Source organism: Carcharhinus amblyrhynchos, chromosome 30, assembly GCF_965287045.1.
Source record: "Carcharhinus amblyrhynchos chromosome 30, sCarAmb.v2.hapA, whole genome shotgun sequence".
In the NCBI taxonomy this organism is placed as follows: Eukaryota; Metazoa; Chordata; class Chondrichthyes; order Carcharhiniformes; family Carcharhinidae; genus Carcharhinus; species Carcharhinus amblyrhynchos.
The window spans coordinates 19,348,916-19,376,548 of NC_137353.1; the positions used below are offsets into that span (position 1 = coordinate 19,348,916).

General features: G+C 44.0%; 1 protein-coding gene across 3 annotated transcripts in view; it reads left to right on the forward strand.

Moving 5' to 3' along the window:
* The window catches only part of LOC145360232 (tRNA pseudouridine synthase-like 1), a 110,522-nt gene that overhangs the window by 43,977 nt on the left and 38,912 nt on the right, over positions 1-27,633 (forward strand). For 2 of the 3 annotated variants that reach the window (XM_080215288.1, XM_080215289.1), the window contains exon 5: positions 1,866-2,039. The exons of the other annotated variant lie outside the window; for it this stretch is intronic. In XM_080215288.1, the coding sequence (XP_080071414.1) occupies positions 1,866-2,039 (174 nt within the window). The remainder of the gene's footprint in view (positions 1-1,865; positions 2,040-27,633) is intronic. 3 annotated transcript variants of the gene reach the window in all.

Sequence of the window (27,633 nt, forward strand, 5' to 3'; positions counted from 1 at the left end):
CCGGCGCTCACTGGCGCTCAGTTCCGGCGCTCACTGGCGCTCAGCGCCGGCGCTCACTGGCGCTCAGCGCCGGCGCTCACTGGCGCTCAGCGCCGGCGTTCCGGCGCTCACTGGCGCTCAGCGCCGGCGTTCCGGCGCTCACTGGCGCTCACTGGCGCTCAGCGCCGGCGTTCCGGCGCTCACTGGCGCTCAGCGCCGGCGTTCCGGCGCTCAGCGCCGGCGTGCCGGCGCTCACTGGCGCTCACTGGCGCTCAGCGCCGGCGCTCACTGGCGCTCAGCGCCGGCGTTCCGGCGCTCACTGGCGCTCAGCGCCGGCGCTCACTGGCGCTCAGCGCCGGCGTTCCGGCGCTCACTGGCGCTCAGCGCCGGCGTTCTAACGTTGAACACCAATGCTCTAATACACGCACACTGAATAACAGTGTCTTTAAACTATTGGCTCAATTTTCTGGCTCTGCGCGTTTGTGGGATCTTCTGGTCCTGCCGATGGCGTATCTGCACCGTGTGGTCCCCGGCAGACAGGAGAGGTTGAGAGAGTGATGAATAAAACATACAGCATCCTAGGCTCTATTCCCCTTAACTTTAGAGACATGGAGCAGGGAAGTTATGTTAAACTTGTAAAGAACACTGCTCTCCTCTAACCAGAATATTGTGTCCAGTTCTGCGCCCTAAAGCATTGGAGCGCAGAAAAGATTCACAAGAATGGTTCCAGAGATGAGAAACTTCAGTTACAGGTTGGAGAAGCTGGGACTGTTTCCGTGGGAGGAGAATTGATGGAGGTATTCAGAAGGATCTGGACAGAGTAGTTGGAGAGAAATTGGTGGCAAGATTGAAAATGAGAGGGCACAGAGTTAGAGCAATTGGTAAAAGAACCACTGGAGGCATGAGGAGAAACTTTTTTACGCAGCACTGAAAATCATTGTCTGAGTTTGGCCAGGGATATTTATCTTGAAGTTCGAGTTATACTCCTCACAGAGTCAATGCAGCCCAGAAGGAGGCCATTTACATAAGAAATAGGAGCAGGAGTAGGCCATCTAGCCCTTCGAGCCTGCCCCGCCATTCAATAAGATCATGGCTGATCTGTCGTGGCTCAGTTCCACTTTCCCGCCCTTTCCCCATAACCCTTAATCCCTTCTCTTATCAAAAATTTGGTCCATTGTGTCCATGTTGAAATGGGAAAACACCAGAATTCAGGAGCAGGAGCAGCAGCCACGTGCTTGGAATTGTCCGCAATGGCTACCCAGCTGTTGGAAGTATTCAAGACAGATCATCAGAGTTTTGGACTCAAGGATATGAGGATCAGGCTACAAGATGTATCCTGATTTAAGCAGTTGGCAGAGCAAGCTTGAAAGGCCATTAGGCCTACTGCTGCTTCTCATCCTTATCTTCTTATGTATGAAAACCAGCGCAAATAGTATGTGTGCAAACAATATGAAGGGATACTTGGGGGGAGTGCTGGATGCTATGAGTTCATGTGGAACTATATCACAATCATGTGTCTCACATAATAGTAGAGGGGCAAAAGCTTGGGAGGGTGGGTGTTGAGGAAGGAGCTTGGAATTAGGGTTTTATAGTGAATGAATGCTTCTTGCTTACAAAATGATCTTTTTGGTCTTGGCAAAAAAATACTGTGCATGCCTGCAAAAAGTGTTAGTAGTTGTGGCTCGTATATTAGCAATACAATTGCCATACAGTGTGTTTGACTACACTTTCATCAAGTGTGTAAACCGCAAGAGGAAATAGGAACCTGTCAAAGTTGGTCTGAGTTTGTGTTGAGATAGTGTTCGAACCTCCAAAGGACTCGGGTTAATGTAATCTGGATGCAGTTTCTGCTTACGTTATGAATGGCCACTTTCATTCCCAAACAGACCTTTAAACACTGACGCCATGAAAGAGGCAGCCCAGATCCTGCTGGGCACACACGACTTCAGCACTTTCCGCTCCTTAAGCTCTGAGACTCCCTTCAAGTCGCCGCTGAAGACACTACTTCAGGCGGACATAATGCCAGGTTTCAGCATCGCTTTGCAGCAAAACTTCCACAGGTAAGACACAACTCTGGAACTCCCTCCCTGCTATCTGTTAGTGACTGAGTATTACCTTGCTGCACTAACCACTGTTTCCCCATCTGAGCCCTTGCAAGTGGATGGCCTTCTCCCATCTTCTGCACCTTCTTCCACTCTGTTTCACCTTCAGCCAGTTGCTCAGAGCTACATGCTGCCAAGGTTCTTCCTCCTTCCCTCACCAGAGGAAAACACCTGGTCTTCATTGAGCACCGTCTCACATGAACACTGTGAAGTAAGTGAGTTTCAAGCATAGCTGTGAGAGCTTCCAGTGCAGCACCCCGGCAGCCCAAGGTAGTCCTCCAGCTGAAACACCTCAGCATTTTCTGTTTTTTTTAAATTGCTGCGTTCAACCCCATGCTTTTTTCAAAAAACAAAATTTCTTTTACAGGTAAAGCTGCTATATTTGCATTTCTATAACACTTACCAGGCGCAAGACTAGTCAAAAACACAGATGCCAACCCAAATTATGAAGCTATAGTGCTGGGGGAGGTTATCAGGATAGAGAGGCAAGGCCGTGATAGGATTTCAAAAATTCAATCTGAAGTGAGAATTTTACATTTATGGCACTGATGGAGAGGGAGCCAATGTAGGCCAATGTTAAGGCTGATTAAAATCTACAGTGCAAAGGAGGCCTATTGGCCCATCAAGTCTGCACCAACAACAATCCCACCCAGGTCCTATCCCCGTGACCCCACATATTTATCTTCCTAGTCCCCCTAACCCGCACACCATTGTACTGTGGGAGAAAACCGGAGCACTGATGAAACCCACGCAGACTCGGGGAGAATGTGCAAACTCCACACAAACAGTGACCCGAGGCTGGAATTGAACCCGGTTCCCTGGCGTTGTGAGACAGCAGTGTTAAGCACTGTGCCACACTTGAGCAGCGAGGGTGAGGGCTGATTGGTCAGTGAGGTTAGGTTAGGCTTGATTGTTCTGCGAAGCTAGGCATGAGATAGAAAGGTTTTAGGTGAGGATGGGAAACGGATAAGTATAATCATTGTTGTGTGTGTCAATAATATTTCATGTGTAAAACAATATTGTTTGAGATGATCTATAATTTACCACTGGAGAGAGAACAGTAAAAGAGCAGAGGAATTCTAGTTATTCTTTATGGACCACTACAACCATGTGTAACATCTTACAACTGTCTGAGATCTCTGGCATGTTGTGCAGGGTATTCTTTAATCATTTACAGTATGTTTAGTGACATTATCCAAAAAAAAGACCAGTTTATTGTCGAACAATAAAAGTGGGAGCTGTCGAGAGCGAGCATTTTTTTTAAAAACTGCACATTCTCCTTATTCTGCCTCATGTTTATATTACATTTTAATCTCAACATCGTTGCTGCATTCCCAACATGGATAATATGTAATGAAACAGAATAGATTCTGGAACGAAGCGGGCTACCATTTTGGTTCCAGCATGAATGAATCACAATGCTTGGTTTGGCTGCAAAGTACTTTTCCTTCAGCCCTTCCTCTGAAGCTGAACACTCGAACATGCATCAATGTGTCATTTGGCACAAGCACAGAAGATTCATTTTCAAAAGGATTTTTTCATCGCCAATCATTAATATTCTGTCTCAGTTACTTGGATTCACAAGCAAAATGACAAGGATGGAAATATTTGCATGACTGCCCTCAGTGAGTTTAGTGTATTTATTAGTGTAAAAAGTAGGCTTACATTAGTATTGCAGTGAAGTTACTGTAAAAACCCCCCAGTCACCACACTCTGGCGCCTGTTCGGGTACACTGAGGGAAAATTTAGCATGGCCGATGCACCTAACCAGCATGTCTTTCGAGAGGAAACCAGAGCACCTGGAGGAAATTCTCCACGCAGACACGGGGAGAACGTGCAAACTCCACACAGACAGTGACCCAAGCTGGGAATTGTACCCGGATCCCTGGCGCTGTGAGGCAGCAGTGCTAACCACTATGCCACCGTGCCGCCCATAGTGCTGCTTGGAACTGAAGCTTCGGATATCATATTTGATGATTTGGAGACAGTCTAGCCATTCTGGTTCCAGAAGCCCGTTGAGAATTCCAGCTAAAGCCAAGTTCACTTCACAACTCCTCAGATGAAACCTCGCCATCAGTAACAAAAATGGTTGAATGTTCTTAAACTTGAGACTTCCCATGGAAAGAGCTGGAGCCATGGGCTATTTATTTTAAATGTACAGCACCTCCTCAAAATGTGCAACTGGTGGCTCATTTAAATGTGAACTTGGATTAAGCGAAGCAGATTACATCCAGATCTGCAGATTTCGTGGCTGTTTAACTGTCAGTCACAAACCTTGGTCAACATTTTCACACCCAGTGTGCATTGAGGGAGCCAGTGAGACCCCAGTTTTGTCATGAATATTTCATTCATCTCCCCCATGGAGAGACCTGATAATAGGCACCAACTTTTTCCAGAATTTATATTCCGAATTGGAAGACTTGCTATGATATTCTGTGGGTTGCAACAGTACTAGTTATTCCAAAAGTGTCTGTACATCCCAGTATCTCTCTATATTGTAATGGAATCCATGATGCAAGATTGATGTTCCCTTGAAATCTGAAGTGGCTATTCGTATCTTTCTCCACATGCTTCAGTCTCATCAAAGCCAGACTGAAACAATACGTGAACTGTGGATGAGCTCTGATACAAATGAATAGGTTGCTCTGTTTCACAGTGAGTGAATATCCACAGCAACATTAAGATCAAGTATACCTTTCTTAGTTAGTATAACTTGTCTGCGTGTAGTAAGACAAAATAATGGACTTGTCACACACCCCGCAGCAGGGGGCCAACTTAATTGACTTGGAACAAAACAACTCGCTAATCTCCTGCTCTTTATTCTGGATGTGGTCAAAGCTTGATCACACAGCTTTCTGTTTAAAAGGATGCCTGACTTTGTAGCCCCTTGGTGGATCTGTCGAGTGTGTATTTTTAAAAATCTCTCCCCACAGCCAAAAAGGAATCATAGAGTTCCCAGCACGGTTGGCGCAGGGAGTTTACCAATTGTTGAAACAGATTAAACCAATTCTTTATTATTTACAAGTCAATGAGGAAACAACATCAAAACTTAAGATACGTTTTAACCGCACATCATTTCACTGCCACTTTGTAACTTGTATAATGTCACATTAATTTAAAACAGTTAAGAGACATTTTGAAATCAATTCAAATAACTCCACACACATCCAGTTTACTGGCTCTCCTGTTTTGTATTGTAGTCAGTTCTATGGGGAAATGTGAAGTATTGAATTTCCAGTTGGCACTGTACCTGAGTATCAGAGGCCTGTTTAAAATATGAGATAATCGATCACAAAGCTTACAATTTGTGTGAATTTCAATCTTGAGCTTGAGTCTCGTACTAGCAATGCTAGGGGAGTTTTATTTCTCCCCCCTCAATGTGTCAGTCTTGTGGTACACTTCAGCCTGTGTTTTATTTTTCACTGAAAGATCTCAGTAATTAAAAAAAAAATTCTTTCATTGGATCTAGGTGTTGCTGACTGGGCCAGCATTTGTTGCCCATCCTAATTACCCCTTGAACTGGGTGTTTCGCTTGGCCAATGCAGAGGGCAGTTAAGAGTCTGCCATCTTGCTGTGGGTCTGGAGTCACATATTGGGTAAGGACAGCAGGTTTCCTTCCCTAAAGGACATTGGTGAACCAGATGGGTTTTTACAACCTTTGATAACGGTTTCATGGTCATCATTAGACTTTTAATTCCAGAATTTTATTGAATTCTAATTGCATCATCTGCAGTGGTGGGATTTGAACCTGGGTCCCCAGAGCAATATGTACTTCCACCACTGAATATGAGGAGATGATGTTACTTTGCTAAAATCATTAAGCCAGGGTATATATAAGGAGACATGGTAACTGCTGAATTCAATGAGGCTCGTAAGAATTCCAGATAAAGCCAAGGTTAACTTCACAATTGTGGTTTTCCTCCTCAGGTGAGCTTTATATTTAACACTGGCCCCTTGTTCAAAATTCTCCCACAAGAGGAAACATCCTCTCTACATCCACCCTTTCAAGACCACACAGGATCTTGTATGTTTCAATCAGGCACAGTGGTTAGCACTACTGCCTCACAGCACCAGGGATCCAGGTTTGATACCCAGCTTGGGTAACTGTCTGTGCTGAATCTGCACATTCTCTCCGTGTCTGCATGGATTTCCTCCTGGTGCTCTGGTTTCTTCCTACAGTCTGAAAGACATTCTGGTTAGGTGCATTAGTCATGCTAAATTCTCCCTCAGCGTACCCGAACAGGTGCCAGAGTGTGGCGACCAGGGGACTTTCACAGTAATTTCATTGCAGAGTTAATGTAAGCCTACTTTGACATGAATAAATAAATCAAGTCACCTCTTATTATTCTAAACTTGAGTGGGTACAAGTCTAGACTGTTCAGCCTTTCCTCATAAGACAACCCATCCATTCTGCTCCGAACACATTTACATCCTTCCTTAAATGTCAATTTTTTAAAAATTTGGTAACACCCCTGTGGACTGTCTTTGGACAGCATGTTAAAGGTGCTATATGTATATACACAAGTTGTTTCAAAATGAAAGCAGTATAAATTTTAAAATGACTGTATCCCTGGAAATTATCACAAATTTTGGCATAAATCTTTATAATTTAGACCATAAAAAATGTTTCTGCTATAGCAAATGTCTTTCTTTTAAAATAACTTCTCCACAGAATGTTTAAGACTTTGGAGTTTGCCCAAAGTGTTGTGCAACAGATCGTTTCTTGGACACGGATATGCAAGCTAATGTAAGCGATATAGGGAGTTTTGAATCATTACCAAATATGCACATTTGCATTTGACGTGGGTTTCTTTTTTTTGTGAGTTTGTGGTTTGAATGTAATGCAATCTCCTGGGTATTCCATTTCCCTGCAACTCTGTCAAATCTGCCCATTTCCTACTATTGTCTCATCATCCATAAGACACCAGACCCAAAGCCTTCCCTCCTCAGGGCCACCAATTCAATTTCCTTTCCTAACCCATTTTGTAAAGTCAGCTGATCTCATCTGCCTTCTCGGGACCTTGTTAGACCGACAATTTACCCTATTAAGACCAAAAGTTGCAAGTATTTGGGTATCATTTACATCTAACTTACATCTGTTGTTATGTCTTGGGTTTTTAGATAATTCCTTTGGGTTCAGCGTCATTGAACACTCTGGAAAGTGAACCTGTGTCCGCCTGCTAATCAATTTATGCCTTTGCCGCGACAGTCAGGGAGAGACAAAGGAGTCAAAGAGAGGACCTTCATTCACAATTATTTAAATGGTTTTGAGTGAATGAAGTCACCAGTGAGGCTTAAGACAAAGACAGCGGTCAGGCTGAAGTTACCAGTAATGGGCTCCATGTTAGCAAATAGGATTGCAAAGGTTAGGTTCGTGCTGCAAGTTATCACAGGGGAAGTAAAGTCTGTCTTTATGGTTTTGTATTTAGCGCTGTTCATTTATCTGTTTTAACGCTCGGTAAATTTTATTTAGTGGTTTATAGCCTGACCTACAATCTTTGAGAGTAATATGTACTTCCGCCCCTTGAAGGTGGCATCTTGCTAAGTTCATTAAGCAGGATATACATAAAGAGACATGGTAACTGCTGGCATTCACAGATTGAAACGCGTGGCAAGGCAGCAGAATATAAAGGATTCAGACGATGCCAAAACCATGACAGTGAGGCTCAAGGACATCAGGTTACAGTGTTGCAAACAAAGCTTTTGAAAACGGCCAGCCTAGATTAATGAGAAAATAGGCCTGGCATTAAAGATCGTGCACTTCAAAGGCTTACACAAAAGATTATTGTGCTAGGTTACACCATCCATTCATATTCACTGCTTTGTGTCGCGTCAGCTCCATTAGATGTAACTGGCCTGGGATATTCAAGTGCTGCTGAGTGTATGCAGCTGATAAATGAGTTAGAGAGGAAATTATTAGACAAGGACTTGCTTTCAGGAGTTAATTCACCGGCACGGCCTATCTCAAGACTTTCACCCAGATTTATCAGTGAGTGTCTGCTCAGTCTTCAGTATTCTGACAACAAAAGAAAGAACTTGCTGCTCACCAAAGCAGCACAAAGGGAAGGCAGTGTTTGATTTGTCTTTGCTCTAATCATGTTGAGCCACCAGCTGTGTGATAAATTAGCACAAACTGCTCTTTAGAATCCTGCAGTGCAGAAGGAGGCCATTAGGCCCATCTGCACCGACCACAAGCCCACCCAGACCCTATCCCCATAACCCCATGTATTTACCCTAGGTAGTCTCCCTGACACTAAGGGGCAATTTAGCACGGTAAATCCACCAAACCCGCACACCTTTGGACTATGGGAGAAAACCAGAGCATCTGGAGGAAACCCACACAGACATGGGGAGAACATGCAAACTCCACACAGACAGTGACCCATGCCAGGAATCAAACCTGGGTCCCTGGCACTTTGAGGCAGCAGTGCTAACCACTGCACCACCGTGCCGCCCTTTCTCCAAGGGATGAAACTGGTTTAAGATTCCCGCACCTGACCGTACCACTGCGGCTGGTGAATCTGACTCTCGCAGCGATACTGAGAGAGAAAAATAAAATGACATTGTGTCTCAAAAGGTACCAGCACCCATTTGTCATTTCCTCCCTAATGCCTCTAGAGGCAGTAGTACCAGCAGCTAGAGGATCCATCCTTACTGGCAGTAGACAGGCTAATGTGAAAGGGTCCTAATTTGTACTGTTACAATGACTCATTATTGTGGCTGGATAAAGATTTGAAACCAGGCTAACGTAGTAGAATAGTTTGGTAATGACAGTTGGATTGACGTGAATATATTCTGGACTTCTGTGAGGATCAGTGTTAAAATGCAACCAGTAAATGGAAGAGCTTGTTTCTGCTAAGCAAGTTCTCAGCTATCGAGCACAAATACTTTGATACAACTTGAATCCAAACAATTCACATTTACACAGTGCCTTCAAAGTAATAACACATCATAGAATCCTTACAGTGCAGAAGGAAGCTAGTCAGCCCTGAATATAATCCCACCCAGGCCCTATCCCCATAACCCCATGTATTTACCTTGCTAATCGCCCTGACACTAAGGGGCAATTTAGCATGGCTAATCAACCTAACCCGCGTATCTTGGACTGTGGAAGGAAACCAGAGCACCCGAAGGAATGCAAACACAGGGAGAATATGCAAACTCCACAAGATATTGACCCAAGGCCAGGATTGAACTAGGTCCCTGGCGCTGTGAGACAGCAGTGCTAACCACTGTGCCACCGTGCCGCCCTTCTGCCAATGGGAACAGTTTCTGTCTACTCAGGACCTTCATGATCTTGAGAATCTCTACCTCAAAGAGCTTCAAAGAAGCAATTATCAAACAGAATTTGACACCGTGCTACAAGCTTTGTTGGAGTGGTAGGTTTCGAGGAGTGTTTTAAAGGATGAGAAGAAGTGGAGAGGGAATTCTCGAGCTTAAGTTATAAAAATAGATGAGGTGTCGCTTCTCGGTGTTGTTAAATCTGGTATTCAGTCGGAGATCATCAAGTGTTGTAAACTTCAGCTGTTGACTTTCTTTTACAAATACTTTGGGGAAACGGTGTGGTAATTGGTTATCAAATTGTTAATGAGCTGTTGGAGTGAATGCAAAAGGTTTAGGAGAGTCATCTTGGTCAATGAGACAGGAGTTACTGTCCAAGTCAAAGCAACAGAGGAGCAGTACCTCATGATGACAAGAGCTCTGCTACATGTTTGACCTGAAACCACAGCTAGGTATCGGCACTGCCCTTTCTGTGGGGGCGGGACATTAATTTGCCTTTAGTGTAAGTTTCCCTTCCAGGTGATGATGGACATGTGGTTGAAACTCTGAGAGAAGGCTATTGATTCAGGGTCACTCACTATCCTGATAATTTGTGTTTGTGTCTATAGGTTGTGTGTGCCACTAACATGACTGGTACTGAGAATGATGTTCTTTGCTCTGTTGTGAGCTGTTGTGCTCTTCAGGGCTGGATGCACATTCCTACCATCTCCTGAAATTGAGGGGAGAGAAGAAGGAACATTTTAGAAGAAAGGAACTTTTTTATTTGCATAGCATTTTTTACATCCTCATATTTCAGCTAATAAATTAGATATTCAGGAGACAGTTAGATTCACTGTTGTGGAGCATACCTGTGGTGAAGAGCTGTTGATTACACGTGAATGTATTTTCTTCTTCGATTTACAAATTTGGCATTTATACACTGCAATCTGAACGTAACACCATCCATTAATGTATCTGTGCCAGTTCCAGCCTTAGGTACTCTTATTGTTAACATTGCTAATAAGATGTCAGTTCCTTCCGGATCTCAGTGCCATAGACACCCAGAAGGAGGCCATTCAGCCCATCGAGTCTGTATTGGCAAAAATCCCACCCCAATCCCTATCCCCACAACCCCTTACATTTATCATGGCCAATCAATCTAATACACACACCTCTGGACTGTGGGAGGAAACCAGAGCACCCGGAGGAAAGCCACGCAGACATGGGGAGAACATGCAAACTCCACGTAGACGGTGACCCAAGCTGGGAATTGAACCCTGGCCCCTGGAGCTGTGAGGCAGCAGTGCTCACCACTGTGCCACCGTACTGCCTATGTAGCTGTTGATAATGATCCATTATTGCCTGCCACAATAACAGTGCTATACATGAAATAGGTTAACGTGAGTTGTTTTAGTGCCAGCTTTCACCCAGTGCCACTGTTGTGTTATGTAATACATTTTCCCAGTTGCCCAGTTTATGACGTTCAATGTCCCTTCTCAGGCCATCGAATTGCATCTCTATTTTTTCCCAAGTTCTACTTGCGGTGGATTTCTGCAGTTACTTTCCATGCAACACCTTTCCTGACTTTGTCTGCTCTCCTTTCCCGATCAGCTGCTTCTGTTTTGAATGGAATCCATCCATTAACACATCTGTCAGTGAACCGTGCTTTCTATCCACAATTCTCAGCCATTCTGTTAAAGACTGAAGAGGAAACTTGCATTCATCTTAGCCCTTTTGACATTTTTAGCACATCCCATAGCCAGTGGGCTCCCACAAACACCAGATGGGTGGCACAGTGGTTAGCATTGCTGCCTCATGGCACCAGGGACCCAGGTTCGATTCCTGGCTTGGGTCACTGGAGTGGAGTTTGGACGTTCTCCCTGTGTCTGCGTGGGTTTCTTCTGGATGCTCTGGTTTCCTCCCACAGTCCAAAAATGTGTCGGTTAGGTGGATTGGCCGTGGTAAATTGCCGCTTAGTGTCAGAGAGACTAGCCAGGATAAATGCATGGGGATAGAGCATGAGTGGGATTGTGGTAGGTGCAGATTCAATGGGCCGAATGGACTCCTTTGCACTGTAGGATTCTATGATCTGCTTTGGTGATGTTGATAAATATTGGCTGAGGGATAAATCTTCGTTATTTTTCTAATAATTGCCATGGGATGTTCCTAATGTCTTCACGTCCAGTGATGTAGTTTTGAAGTGTAGTCACTGTCAATGCAGGGAAATGTGGAAAGTTGATTTGTACACAGCAATGAGAAATGAGATAATCCTATGTTTGCTTGAGGAGCAAATGTTGGACCAGGTTACTGCGGTAATCGCAGCTTCTATATTCACCTGAGAGCAGACAAGGCCTTGGTTTCACGTCTCATCTGAAACATGGTTCCTCCAAATGTGCAGCAGTCCCCCAGTACTGCAGTGGAGTGTCAGCCCAGAGTTTGGGCTCAAGACTCTGTGGCAGGTCTTGGCTCACAACTGAGATTGCTCCCACTGCATCATGGTTAGAATGAATGATCTTTGGGCCATAGCTCTATTACAGATTCTATTATTATATAACCTTGTTAATCGCCTGTATCCGACGCGTGAAACTGTCTTCTTACTAAGGCAAGAATCTGCTGGAGTATTTATAGTGGTTTTATTGTGTTTTGAAGGAGGTGTTAGGAAATCTGTGTTGATGGTCCGTATCCACTCAGTTATATGCATGAAAACATCTGCAAATGTGGTTTAACGGAGAAAGACAGAGGACAGTATGCCTGTAAATACCTTAAATCTTGTCCCTGTTTTGGGATAATTCATTCCATCTGTTTTCTTCAATAATTTTGTCATATATCGCCAATGGTTTAATACTGGGATCCCAAGCGCCAAGAAACAGTTTCTAATGATCCTTTGCTGGCTTCCAAGAACTCTAGCCAACATTATCTTGTCACTTGCCTGTGTTTACTTACAGCTCTCTCAGCCCCACATATTTTACATCTAAAGAACAATTCCAGACCAGCTCATGAAATATGCTTCAATGTTTAAAAATCAGTTTTGAGTTTAACTGCCATTTCAGCTGACAGCTTTTGAGCTGCCTTATGCTTCAAGTCTAAGGAGATGGAGAAAAGTCAGCATTGATTAGTCCTAAGACATATGTGTCAGCCATTAGCTGAGGACACAGTTATGTTGAAAACAGAAGGATGAGGAGCTGAATCTCATTGAAACTTAGAATACCGAAAGGCCTGGATAGAGTGGACATAGGGAAGATGTTCCCATTAGTAGGGGAGACTAGGATCCGAGCGCACAGACTCAGAATAAAGGGACGATCCTTTAGCACCGAGATGAGGAATTTCTTCAGCCGGAGGGTAGTGAATCTATGAAACTCATTGCCACGGAAGGCTGTGGAGGCCAAGTCATTGAGCGTATTTAAGATAGAGATAGATAGGTTCTTGATTGGTAAGGGAATAAAAGGTGATAGGAAAAGGCAGGAGAATGGAGTTGAAAAACGTATCAACCATCATAGAATCCCTACAGTGCAGAAGGAGGCTATTCAGCCCAGCATGTCTGCACCAACAACAGTCCCACCCAGGCCCTGTCCCCGTGATTGAATAATGGAGCAGACTTGATGGGCCAAATGGCCCAATTCTGCTCTTATACCTTATGGTTTTATATCCACCTCCTTGAAGGCTAAGCCATTCGCCTTCTGGTGCTAATTTTCTCACCAGCCTACCCCACTGCGAAGCTCCAGGCTGCTTCTTGTGCCTCAGGCTTCACTCTGCCTCAGGCTTCACTCTGCCTCAGGCTTCACTCTGCCTCAGGCTTCACTCTGCCTCAGAGGCTTCAGCTGATCTGCACCATTCTCTGGTAGACTGGGAGCAAAAACTTTATGGGTGGGACAACTGAGGAACAGTGGGGGACCTTCAAAGCGATCTTTCATAGTGCTCAGCAAAAATATATACCAGTGATAAGGAATGATAGTAGAAAAAGAGATAATCTGCCATGGATATCTAAGGAAATAAGAGGGTATCAAATTGAAAGAAAATGCATGCAAAGTGGCAAAGATTAGTGGGAATCTAGAGGATTGCGAAATCTTTAAAGGTTAGCAGAAAGCCACGAGAAAAGCTATAAAAAACGGTAAGATAGATTATGAGAGTAAACTAGCTCAGAATATAAAAACAGATAGCAAAAGTTTCTACAAATATCTGAAACAAAAAAGAGTGGCAAAAGTAAATATTGGTCCTTTAGAGGACGAGAAGGGGGATATAATAACTGGAAATGAGAAAATGGCTGAGGCATTTAACAGGTATTTTGTGTCGGTCTTCACAGTGGAAGACACAAAGGCCAAAAATTGATGACGGAAAGGCTATGGCAGGTGAGAACCTAGAAACTAAAATTATCACAAAAGAATTAGTGTTGGGCAAGTTAATGGGGCTAAAGGTATTCAAGTGTCCTGATCCTGATGGAATGCATCCCAGGGAACTAAAAGAGATGGCAGGAGAAATAACAAATGAACTAGTGGTAATTTACCAAAATTCACTGGACTTTGGGGAGGTTCCTGCAGATTAGAAAACAGCAAATGTGATACTGCTATTTAAAAACAGAGGTAGACAAAAGGCAGGTAACTATAGGCTGGTTAGCTTAACTTCTGTAATAGGGAAAATGCTTGAATCTATCATCAAGGAAGAAAAAGTGAGATATCTGGATATAAGTTGTCTCATTGATAAGACACAGCATGGGTTCATGAAAGGCAGGCCATAATTGGGTGGAATTCTTTGAGAACATTACATCTGCAGTGGACAGTGGGGATGTGATGTATCTGGATTTCCAGAAGGCATTTGACAAGGTGCCACACCAAAGACTGCTACGTAATATAAAGATGCACAGTGTTAAGGGATAGAGGATTGATTCACTAACAGAAAGCAAAGAGTGGGGATAAATGGGTGTTTTTTTGGTTGGCAATCAGTGACTAGTGGTGTGCCTCAGGGATCAGTGTTAGGACCACAGTTGTTTATGATTTACATAGATGATTTGAGTTGGGGACCAAGTGTAGTGTGTCAAAATTCACAGATGACACTAAGATGGATGGAAGAGCAAAATGTATAGAGGACGCTGAAAGTCTGCAAAGGGATATAGATAATCTAAGTGACTGGACGAAGGTCTGACAGATGGAGTACAATGTTGGTAAATGTGAGGTCATCCATTTTGGCAGGAATAACAGTGAAATGAACTATTATTTAAATGGTAAAAAAATTGCTGCATGCTGCTGTGCAAATAGACCTGGATGTCCTTAGCAGGAATCTCAAGGAGTTGGTTTGCAGGTGCAGCAGGTAATTGAGAAGGCAAATGAAATTTTGTCCTTCATTGCTAGAGGGATAGAGTTTAAAAACAGTGAGATTATGTTGCAGCTGTATAAGACCTGGTAAAGCCACACCTGGAGTACTGTGTATAGTTTTGGTCTTCTTACTTGAGAAAGGATATACTGACACTGGAGGGAGTGCAGAGGAGATTCACTAGGTTGATCCCTTAGTTGACAGGGTTGGCTTATGAGGAGAAACTGAGTAGACTGAGGTTATACTCATTGGAATTCAGAAGAATGAAGGGAGATCTTACAGAAACATATAAGATTATGAAGAGACTAGATAGGATAGAAACAGAGAAGTTGTTTCCACTGGCGGATGAAACTAGAACTAGGGGGCATATCCTCAAAATAAGAGGAAACAGATTTAGGACTGAGTTGAGGGGGAACTTCTTCTCACAAAGTGTTGTGAATCTGTGGAATTCCCTGCCTAGTGAAGCAGTTGAGGCTACCTCATTGAATGTTTTTAAGGCAAGGGTAGATACATTTTTGTACAGTAAAGGATTTAAGAGTTATGGTGAGTGGGCGGGTTAGAGGAGCTAAGTCCACAAAAAGATCAGCCATGATCTTATTGAATGGTGGAGCAGGTTCGAGGAGCCAGATGGCCTACTCCTGCTCTTAGTTCTTATGTTCACTCCTGAAATAAACCCTTCTCCTGACTGGCTGACTTCAATATAAATAATTAATTTTGTTAGTTTCCCTGGGCCTGGCAACAATTAATTTAATAGATCATTTGGTCTGTGCTCTGAATTAATTTGTGCAATCTTCCAGATTAAATTTGTTAGTGTCTCCATAAATCTCTTCATGCTCTGTCTCCGGTGTGAAAACCATAAATAATCATCTTCCTTCCCTATGATAGTAACGTTAAATTCATTGGGTGACATCCCCGAGCCCACTGACCAAAAAAAAACTATGATTGTGTGCAAGTTGTAAATGAATTCGTAAAATCATTCTGGTTCTATTTATTTCCCTATTCCAGTTTGTGGGAAAGGTGTAAGTATGAAATTCAGACCGCAGCAACTAAAATAATTAATTCAGCACTTGGTAAGGAAAAAAAATTGTCATCAGGAAAAAAATCATCTTTTGAATGGTAGGCTCCTGTTTATTCCAATGCTTTGCTTCCCAGTCTCTACACTCCATGCTTTTCAGCCCATTCCAGAACTCTGCTAATAATACCTTTATCCTGCGCCAATCGTACTCACCAACCGCTCCAACACCACAAAGCTATTTACAGTACAAGAAGGAGGCCATTCGGTCCATCGTGTTTCTGCCAGCTCTCTGCAGGTCAATCCAGTCAGTCCCACCACACAGCTTGATCCCTGAGGCCCTGCAAGTTTACTTCATTCAAATGCCTACTAATTTCCTTTTGAAAATTCTGGTTGTGTCTGTTTTCACCCTCTTCTGTCCAGTGGGTTCCAGGTCATAGGATCATAGAATCCCTCCAATGCAGAAGGAGGCCTTTCGGCCCATTGAGCCTGCACTGACCACAATCCCACCCAGGCCATATTCTTGTAACCCGCATATTTACTCTGCTAACCCCTTGACACTAAGGTCAGTTTAGCATGGCCATTGAACCTAACCAGCACATCTTTGGACTGTGGGAGGAAACTGGAGCACCTGGAGAAAACCCACGCAGACATGGGGAGAATGTGCAAACTCCACTCAGACAGTGACCTGAGGCCGGAATTGAACCTGGGTTCCTGGCTTTGTGAGACAGCAGTGCTAACCACTGTGCCAACATGCCACCCTCAGCCATTAACAGCCACTGAAAAAAAAGTTCTTTCTCACATTCCTCCTGCATCTCTTGTCCAAATCCTTGTACCTGTGATCCCCGGTCCTTGTTCCAACAACTAATGGGAAGAGTTTTACCCTCTTTATATCTTATCTAAAACTGTCCTAATCTTATACAACTCCGTCACATCTCCCTTCAATCTCCTTTGATCCAAGGAAAACAACCTAAGCCTTTCCAACCTAACCTTATACCTAAACTTCACATCTTCCTTCAAGTGTGGTGACAAGAATTATGTGCAGTATTCCAGCTGTGACCCAACCAGAGCTTTATAAAGATTTAGCATAACTTGCCAGATTTTGTACTCAGTGCCTGTATTTATGAAGCGTAAGGTCCCATTTGCTTTGCTAACTCCTCTCTCAATATGTCCTTCCACCTTCAAATATTGATGCACATGTACCCCCTCGGGTTCCTCTGTTCCTGCATATCCTTTAGAATTGTGCCATTAAGCCTTTATCGCCATCCCCTATCCCTTCCACCGAGATGCATCATTTCACACTTGTCTGAACTAAATTCCATCGATCACAGGTCTGCCTATTCTGCTAGCTTACCTGTGTCCTGTTGCAGGTGCGTGCCACTCCTCCACATTTGGAATAATCGGCAAATTTTGAAATTTACACCAAATTCCAAGATTCGAATCATTTATATGTAGCAGCAAAAGCAATGGTCCTAGCATTGATCCTTGGAGAACACCACTGTCTACTGCTCTTCATTCTGAAAAACACCATCCACCATGACTTCTTGTTCTTAAGTGAATTATTCCTCCAAAGGAACGCTGACCCTCTGCTCACTAACTTAATGGCTCCTGGTTCAGCAATGCCTCAGATTAAAGTTCTCAGTCTTGTAATATGTCTTTTTTTAGTCTCATTCTTCCTGATCTTTGTAGCTTCCTGCAGCTTTGCACTCCACACTCCTCTCAAATATCCCTAACCTTTTGTGCATCACTCCCTTTGCTCTACAGTTGCTAACCATGATACTCACCTGATGAAGGAGCAGCGCCCTGAATGCTCATGATTCCAAATAAATGTGTTGGACTCTACCTGGTGTTGTGAGACTTCTTACTGTGCCCATCCAGTCCAACGCCGACATCTCAACATCACAGTCATCAAGGCCTCAATGCTCTGGATGTCCCTCCCCTTCTCTCATTCTTCAAAGCTGTCCTTAAAACCTATCCAGTGTCTTTTTTTTTGCAGATGAAGCCTCTTAACTTTACTTATCTTGACCAACAATGTGGAGTCATTAAATTTTTTCCTGCGCTGGTTGACAGCTGACAGGGTGACACAGATTCCATTGACTGCTTCAGCAGTCTCGTTCTGTAATGTTTGCACGTGGCTTTTTACGTGGCTTCCTGTGCCTAGGCCCCCAGGAGTCTGGCCATCACTTTTGCTAGAAACACGTAAATGGATGAGTCCAATACCTGAGGACCAATATAAAGACTGACCCTCCTCCTTCTCTCCGTCTCTGCATGGCTTTCCTCCGGATGCTCTGGTTTCCTCCACACCCCAGAGATGTGCGGGTTAGTTGGATTGGCCATGCTAAATTCTCCCTTAGTGTCGGGGGATTAACTAGGGTAAATGTATGAGGTTATGGGAATGGGGCATGGGTGGGATTGTGTTTGGTGCAGACTCGATGGGCCGAATGGCTTCTTTCTGCACCATAGGGATTCTATGATTCTGCTCGATCCCTCTCCATCCTTACTTATTGTTCTTTGTGGATACCCCATGCATTGAAAAAAACATGTCACTTTAATCGGTTTCTCTCCCTGCCTCTACTGGTGAATCATTGTCCGGCAGTTTCATTGCTGTCATCCTGCCCCACAAAATCCAGTAGGCCCCTCGAAAGGAAGGGCGATGGTAGTCACATGAGCACGCGGAGTTCCTGCCCTGCCGTACACCCCTGAGTAGAAGGGGAACCCGGCCCATGGGCTTTTGGAATGAATCAGGTCAGTGGAATAATTGGTCCTTCAGAGTCTCCTACTTTCAGATAGGGGTCGAATTAAAGGATGCCAGAAGAGAACCTTTGATTTCCACAGCGCAACTCCCGCATAAACCGATTCATTGAAGGCTGCGCTTTTAGTCAGAGCTGTAAATATTTGTTTAGAAGTGAAGTTATTGTTAAGGCGCAATTGTCCTTGAATTCCAGCAATCAAAGTATTAAATTATTTTAAGTGCTTTTTTTTTGCACGGTTCAGTTGATACAATTTCAGTAGGGATTGATTTTTTTTTTAAATGATTAATCGCACTCAGAGTCATAATTGCCTACTTTTCAAATGCATGCAAAATAAATTCTGATGTGACATTTTTATTTCGCTGTGATGCTAACTTACTGTGCTTGTGAGTATTAAGATGAAGCACGTCAGAACATTAAAGGGCAATGCCAGCAGCTGCTTCCATCGGCAGGATCGCTGTTGCTAAGCAATAGGAGGAAGTGTGTCTGAAGTGGTAATGGTACTTGACAGGAAAGTGCTTCAGAGCAACAATGCTTGTTATATACCAGAACGGCAGTTAAGGGATCTATTATTTATCTACTGCTGTTTAGCTTTTAGCCCAGTCCTGGAACTTAGTGAATTTAAAAATGAAAAAGAGGCCAATGCTGGAAGAAGCCATCACCATTATAAGGCCAGGATGCATAGCCCTGACGCTCCAGCTTGAGACACAAAGGGCTACCTTGCCCAGTGCGTAGATCAGCAAGCCAGCTTTCAAGAGATGACCCTCTAAGCTCCGAGCACCCTATTGAAGCCAGCGGACCACGGCAGAACAGCACCTAACTGGCCAGTCTGAGGAGGGTGCTAGCAATACAATGATAGGCGATGATCTCTCCCACCGTTGGAAGTAACCCTTGCCACTCGTGCTATCCACCAACCAACTGAGATTATAACTTGCAGTTGTTTCTTCCCGTGTCAGCATAACCCATGAAACGGGAGTGCCCCCTCTCCTCCTCCCGACGAGGCACAAAGGGCGTAAATGCTGTGCATTTGGGGGCCAGGCCTCCTCTAGGTCTCCTGCAGTTTTATTTGAGTCTGCAAGACGCCCAGTTTATATATGTCCCTCCCAGAGGAAGGGACCTCCTCTGATGAAGAGGCTGTGCATTGGCGCGAGAGGCTTATGTGTTCAGCAATCATTGGATAATAGTTGTATTGCTGGCTGGAGGTAAGAGCTGACCAGCAAACTGGCCACTATGTTAATTGATTTAATGCATCACATCAAACAGAGAAGCAAGGCATCAACAACTTATACAAGCCAAGAGAAACAACTGAACAGTTTCCATTTTTGATAGATCAGACAAGTATTGGGTATCTCCGGGCAATGCAGAGTGCCAAAAACAGAAGTTCATCAACGTACAGGGTCCCCAGAATGTTTGTCCTCTTGAATCAGCAGAGACTCCACTGGTCGAATTGGGTGAGCCAAATGGGGCGGCACAGTGGCACAGCGGTTAGCACTGCTGCCTCACAGCGCCAGGGACCCGAGTTTGATTCCTAGCTTGGGTCGCTGTCTGTGTGGAGTTTGCACATTCTCCCCGTATCTGCATGGGTTTCCTCTGGGTGCTCTGATTTCCTCCCACAGTCGTTACTTGGATTGGCCATGTTAAATTGCCCCTTAGTGTCAAGGGGATTGGCTAGGGTAAATACATTTAGTTATGGGATAGGGGCTTGGTGTGATTGTGGATGGAATGGCCTACTGCACTGTAGAATTCTGTGGGTAATGCCCAAAGGCATGCTTTGTAGTGAGTTTGCTATCAGCTATCACCCATGTCTGTAAATAAGATTTCCACTTGACCAGGATTGAAGTCAATGGATGGGAAGTCCCAGCTGCTGACCGGATTGCCTGGGGCCGAGAAGTCGGGAAGGACATGGAAAAAGAAAAAACGACCAGATGGTGGAAAAGGGAATCCGCCAGAAGGAAAAACTTCAGATGACCCTCAGGCTAACGCAGGAGGCGCTGCCACTCACACATTGGCCTCTGCAGCCATTACAGAAGAGACCAGACATTCTGGACACAGTCAATCATCTCTCCAGATAGGCAGATGCCAAACATTAAGTTGTATAATAACATACATATAATTTTTATACACACACACACACACACACGCGCGTGATCGTCTGGATCAAGTTTTTTGGACAAGTTCATTTAAATTGGTAACCTTTAAAAGGAGTGGTTTCTACTTCAGGCAAATATCTGTCAGTGAAGGTTTAAAATAGTTTTATTTACAAGATCGTTGCAGGAGGCCATTCAGTCTATATTGGCTTGTCCGTCTGGAGTATATAAATTGCTGTGCTCCCACTATGTTTCTGTTTCCACTATCCTCTAATCAAAATATTTTTGCTGCTTGTGCTTCAGATAACTCTCGAAGGTGATTCCCAACTTTCTGTCCTTGAGGGTGCTTTCACCTGCCCTGAGATTTAATTCTTGTGGAAAAATGAACAGATAACCCTTGTTTTTAAGCTTCTATCAGCCACTGTTTCTATCCTATGTTTATACAAGGGATCCTCCTCCACTTTGAAAGTGGCAAAACAGCTCAGCACTCAGCACTCCCTACCTAACAATCCAATGGCAGAGTCTTCACAAAGACTGCAACTGTTTACGGAGACTGCTTACCAGCAATATAATCCATCACACAAACCAGCCTCCCATCCATTGACTCTGTCTACACTTCCTGCCGCCTCGGCAAAGCAGCCAGCATAATTAAGGATGCCAGGCACCCCGGACATCCTCTCTTCCACCTTCTTCCATTGGGAAAAAGATACAGTAGTCTGAGGTCACATACCAAGCGAGTCAAAAATAGCTTCTTCCCTACTGCGTTCAGACTTTTGAAAGACCTACCTTACACTAAATTGATTTTTCTGTACACCCTAGCTATGACTGCAACACTGCATTCTGCACTCTGTCCTTTTCTTCTCTATGAACAGTATGCTTTATCTGTGTAGTGCAAAAAACAATACTTTTCATTATATACTAATACATGTGACAATAATAAATCAGATCAAAGATAGGCTATAAATGCTGGCCTAGCCTAGACCATCTGCAACCTAAATGAATGTAAAGTATTTTGTTTGTGTCCATCTATCTTAAAAGATATGTGCCTGTTTTACACACCAAGCTACAGAGACTGAGGCAGCACTCAGTTAGCCACACAACTGGATTGGTTTCCAGTGATAACATGAGCACGTATTTTCTGCCATTTTCAGTTTGTAGGGTTCTCCGTAAAGCTTTGATAAACTCATCGCTGTTTACTGTCATATTACGAACTGTGCTAATGGGGCAAAGTGCAGACCCAGCACTTAGCTCAATCTCCGTTTCGCACCATGTCTTGTGGTTTATTTAATGGCATCAATTCCTGTTTTTTTTACACTAATGGCAATCATCTGACCTAGGCATCTGTTGCACTCCATTAAATGTTGGCAGTGAGTTAAAAGGCAACAATTAAATGGAATGTTTTTTGGTTCAACGAGTTTGTGTGCCACATATTTTTCCAGGTTTTTTTATTTTCCACCCCTGACTCCCCTAATCACGTGAAGTGCGCTGACTGATCCCAAAGCTTCCCCAGTACCACGCTTTCTCTTTACTTTCCCCCTCTCTTTACCTGACAGCCAAGGACCCTGCCCACTCTCCATACCTCTCCCCTGTAGTTGGCTTTGACTGTATGTCCAGAGTGTGTATGTAAGCATGTTTATTACACTGTTTGGGGGAGAGAGAGGGAACTGCTCATATCCAGCCTCCTTAGGATGCTTCCTTCTAGGAGTTACTAGGTATTGATGAGAATGGAAACACAATGAATTTTTCACATTCAAGGATGTTGAGGGTGTCTTATTTTCACAGTTTCTGGTGACATCTGAAACTTTAAGTTATTCTCCAATAATCATAATCATTGAATCGCTACAGTGCAGAAGGAGGCCATTCAGCCCATCGAGTCTACACCAACTCTCCGACAGAGTATCTTACCCAGGCCCTCTCCCCGGCCCTATCCCCATAACCCCACGCATTTACTGTGGCTAATCCATCTAACCTTCACATCTTGGGACACTAAACGGCAATTCAGCATGGCCAACAACCTAACCTATACGTGTTTGGAGTGTGAAAGGAAACTGGAGCACCCTGAGGAAACCCACGGGGAGCATGTGCAATCTCCACATAGACTGTCACCTGAGGCTGGAATTTAACCCGTGTCCCTGGTACTGTGAGGCAGCAGTGCTAACTGCTGTGCTGCCCATACTATCCTTCAGTCTGTCAAACCTTTGTAATTTACACAAAAAGCACACTAAAATTGAGGACACTAAAAGGTTATCCCACTATGTGAAAGGCGGTGAAACTAGTTCTGATTTGAGATCCTCATTCCTGGCCTTCAGTTTATGATTAACTAGTCATTTTAAAACAAGCACCAATGGCATTGCTCACCAGAGATCAGAGATAAGGAAGTCTTTTATTTGTAAGGTCTTTCGCATCCTCCAAGTGTTGGTCAGCATTTCACCATCAAAGCAAGTGTAGATACTGTTATTTCATAGGTACAGAATATTCTCGATTGTGTGGACTGGTTCATGAAGTAATTTGGATTCTATATGTGAACAGTACTCCATTACAACACATGTTGAATGTAAGCCACTTATACTCAAGTAAACCTCACAGGTTAAGCCAAGCACATTTTTATTTTGGAACAAGAACACTGCAGCATATAATGCAGGTGTCCCAGCCTTTCAGGCTAGGATAGAAATGTTTTTCACTCTCAAAACAAAATGTGGGGTCAGTTACAGGTCATGCAGCGCATCAGAGCAATTGTTCGATTGACGGGTAAACTTAACAACTTGGAATCTATTGTTCAGGCTGGAATACAGCATCTTAGGTGTATTTAGAATGTCGAAAATATCTGAGTGCTGGAGTTAGAAATTGTGGCATATCTTAATTGTAGGAATCATTGATGAAAAGTATAAACTTCCTATAATTACACCTAGCTCAGAGCTGTTCAGCTTGTTATGATTTCATAGCACATGTGCCATCTGTGAGAAAGTAAGATTTTTAACACACATTTTGTGTGCGTGGGTGTGTTTTTATTTGTACGTGGGCAGTGGGTGTCACTGGCTAGGCCAGCATTTATTGCCCATCCCTAATTGCTCTTGATGGTGACCCCACCGCCTTGAACTGCTATTGACCACACGGTACAGCTTCAGCTATAGTGCTGTTAGGAAGCGAGTTCGAGGATTTTAACTGCTTTTTGGGGCAACATGGTGGCACAGTGGTCAGCACTGCTGCCTCACAGCATCAGGGACCCGGGTCCGATTCCCAGTTGGGTCATTGTCAGTGCGGAGTCTGCACACTGTCCCCATGTCTGCGTGGGTTTCCTCCAGGTGCTCCGGTTTCTTCCCACACTGCAAAGATGCGCAGTTCAACTTGATTGGCAATACTAAATTGCCTCTTGTATTGGGGGATTAGCGGGTAAATATGTGGGGTTATGGGAATAGGGCCTGCGTGAGATTGTAGTCAGTGCAGACTCGATGGGCTGAATGGCTCCCTTCTGCACTGTAGGAATTCTATGATTTCAATGCATTGCCAATGATGTCAAGGTGGTGTGTAACTTGTGTGGGGGTGGGGGAGGTGGGCTGGAGCTTGGAAGTGGCTGTGTTCCCTTGCGCCTGCTGCCCTTGTCCTAGGTAGAGATCACAGATTTGGAAGGAAGTGTTGAAAGAGCTTTCGTGGATTGCTGGAGTGAGCGTATGTGTATATATAGATAGGTATGGAAAAATAATTTGGATTGGTAAACTTAAAACCTCTTTAAAGAAGACCATCTAATACTCTTAAATCCTTTTTTTTGAGTCTTGCATTCCTTCTACAGGGACAGCTATCAGAAAGATTTCTAGTGTAGTTTTATACACTGCTGTCAGAATAAACACATGATGCATCAGTGAGCTGACCTTAACGGAGCGGAGAAAGGTTTATTTCTCATTTAACATTTGCTAAATGGCATTGTGATCCTTGAAGGCATGATGGTGTAAATTTGTGGATTTAGCACAGTGGCTGGGGTAGAATTTTCTCCAACTGAAACTGTTAGAAAAGACATAATTTAACTGGACATTAGCAGGAACCTAATTATACACAATATCACTGAGCTGGAGAAACAGTGGAAGTTAGCTTAGTTAACTAAGGGCTTTGCAGTGACCTATGCTGTTTAAAGTAAAAGTAAAGTTTGTTTATTAGTCACAAGTAAGGCTTATATTAACACTGCAATGAAGTAACTGTGCAATTCCCCTAGTTGCCACACTCTGGCGCCTGTTCAGGTCAATACACCTGTGTTGGCATTGGGGACAATGTGATTAAGCCCTGACTGAGGCTGCCACTTTGATATCTGCTCTTGGGTTCCATGGAGTAAATTTGGGCAAGAGAGAGGGCTGCTGACTCTTGTCAAAGCACGATTTAATGAGCTCAGGAGAGGAAAGGGGAAATGTATGGTTGAAGGAGGGCTAAACCCCAAGAATGTTGGCCCCATTTGAGGAGAACTTTGCACTCCTACTTCCTACAATAGGCCTCTTCAGACCTGTTTCTTTGTCTCCCACATCCAGCCATTCCAATGGTACAGAAATAAACACCAGTCCCTGTTGCTGTTATAATTGACATTAACATATTTGAATTAGAGATTATCATAGAAGAGATCATAGAATCCCTACAGTGCAGAAGGTGGCCATTTGGCCCATCGAATCTGCACTGACACCAGTCCCGTTCGGGCCCTATTCCTGCTTGGTTACCCAGCTAATCTCTCTAACCTATCACATCCTGGGATACCAAGGGTTACTTTAGCATGTCCAGTCAACCTAACCGTATCTTTGGACTGTGGGAGGAAGCCGGAGCACCTGGAGGAAACTCGTGCAGACACGGGGAGAATGTGCAAACTCCACACAGACAGTGACCCAAGCCAGGAATCAAACCCAGATCCCTGGAGCTCTGAGGCAGCAGTGCTGACCACTGTACCACCCCAATTATAGGGGTCATTCTGTCAACACAGATTGATGCCACAAGTGCAGAAAATACTGCAGTCATATCAGCAAAAGTGATGAGCCAACAGTAGAATTAAACTTAAGAGAATTTTCCTGCTGGCTGTACAGTAGTGGACTAGAGGCCCCGGGAGAATATTAACACAATATCAGGTTTTGCTGCCAGGAAACATACACGTTCAGAGCACAGGCACAAGAGTTTGATATGTTTAAAATAGGCTCATTTGGTCATTACAGTTTCTAAAGCAATTTTGTGAATCTTTCAGGATAATTTACAGAGGTGGAACTGATTGCTGCTGCTATACCATCTTTACTATACAAAGATACACTCGCTCATTTAAAGCCTTTGAGAATCAGATGGAAGATATTGTAAAGCCAAGGGAAGGTTATGATTTTTCGATCAAACTAAACTTGAGGAGTGTTAAGTATAATTAATTTCAGTGGCATTCGCTTTGAGGCCCAAAGGGAAAATGTAACGGCTGCTAGTCCAGTAAAAATGTTCATTAAAAATAAATAGGCTGCAGGTGAGAAATAACTCACAGCCAACATATTCCAAAGGGGAAACCAGAGTAAGAGCAAGGTAGGATTTACCTGAGATGGTCCATTTGAGGAATAGAATTTCCTCCCACCATCCAAGACCTTGTTTTGGATGCTAACCAGCACCCCTTTGAATACAGACTGTGAAGCTAACCTTACTACATCTGTGTGGGTGCCTTGGGCGGCACATATTATTCCTTTATACTGCTCTTAAGGAAATACAAGTTTGACAGCACGTCACAAACAAAAGAGCCTACATTACACATTACAACAGTGACTACACTTAAAGTACTTCATTGGTTGTATAGTGCTTTAATTTCAGAGATTTAGGGCACGGTGGCACAGTGGTTAGCACTGCTGCCTCACAGTGCCAAGGACCTGGGTTCAACTCTGTCCTCAGGTGAGTGGCTGTGTGGAGTTTGCACGTTCTCCCCTTGCCTGTATGGGTTTCCTCCAGTTGCTCCGGTTTGCTCCCACAGTCCAAAGATGTGGACATTCCATCTACTGTGGGAATCGTAGCAGGCGGGACATGGACCATGCAAAGCCCCATTGACCTCAGACAGGATTTTCCAGCCTTGGGGCGAGTGTATCTGGAAAATCCTGCCCTTAGTCTTTGGAATGATGCATCATATTCAGCCCTTTTATTTGCCTTTTCAGGTGCACATAAAGGAAGTTGCAGTGCTATACCAATGAGAGCCAGAGGTTCTCTCTGATTCCTGACCATCAGTTCTCCCTCTATCAATCCCATCAAAAACAGGCTGTCCAGACATTCATCACACTTGCTGTTTGAGGATTCTTGCTGTGGACACCATCAGCTGCTGCAATTACTCACACAACAGTGACTGGTCCCCAAAAAAAAGAACATTGCTTTGGGACACTCTGCTTTGAGATCTACAGTCAAGGCACTAATGCAAATTTAAAGGTCCCAGCAACAATCCTGAATAGATACTGGCCCATTGCACACTAAGAAGTAATTAGGTAAGTGCATGATGCAAAGAAGCCCCTTTCCAATTAATTAATAAACTTTTAAACGGGCTGTCTGCAGAGAAAATTATTTTCAAAACTTAAATCTTTAACTTAATTATGGTCTGGGCCACTGCCAATGCTCAGGTATTCGGCAGCAAGGAGGGAGTGGGCACTTCCATTCCTTATTACAGGAACAGAGCACTCACGAATTTGGGGATGGATGATGAGGAGTCCAAAGCCATGGCAGGAATCGTCACAGAAGTTCCTGGTTTGTAACTCATTTCCAATCCACTGAGTCCCTCAAGTTCTGAAAGGATTTTTGGTGTGCTATTCCATTATGGGATAACATTGCTGCCAAGTCCAAGCCTAGCCTCCCTCCAAATGGCTAATGTTACTCTGGGCTGAATGTCCTCACCTACAGCAAAATCCCATTGCATCTTGCTGTAGGTACTAATCCGGGTTCAATTCCTGGCTTGGGTCTGTCTGTGTTAAATTAGTACATTATTCCCTGCGTACGTTTACCTCCTGGTGCTCTAGCTTCCTCCCACAGTCCACAGATGTGCAGGTTAGTTGGATTGGCCATGCTAAATTACCCCTTAGTGTCCCAAGATGTGTAGGTTAGGGGGGGTTAGTGGGGTAAATGGGGCTTATGGGAGGTTGGGCTTGGTTGGAATGCTCTTTTGGAGTGTTGGCACA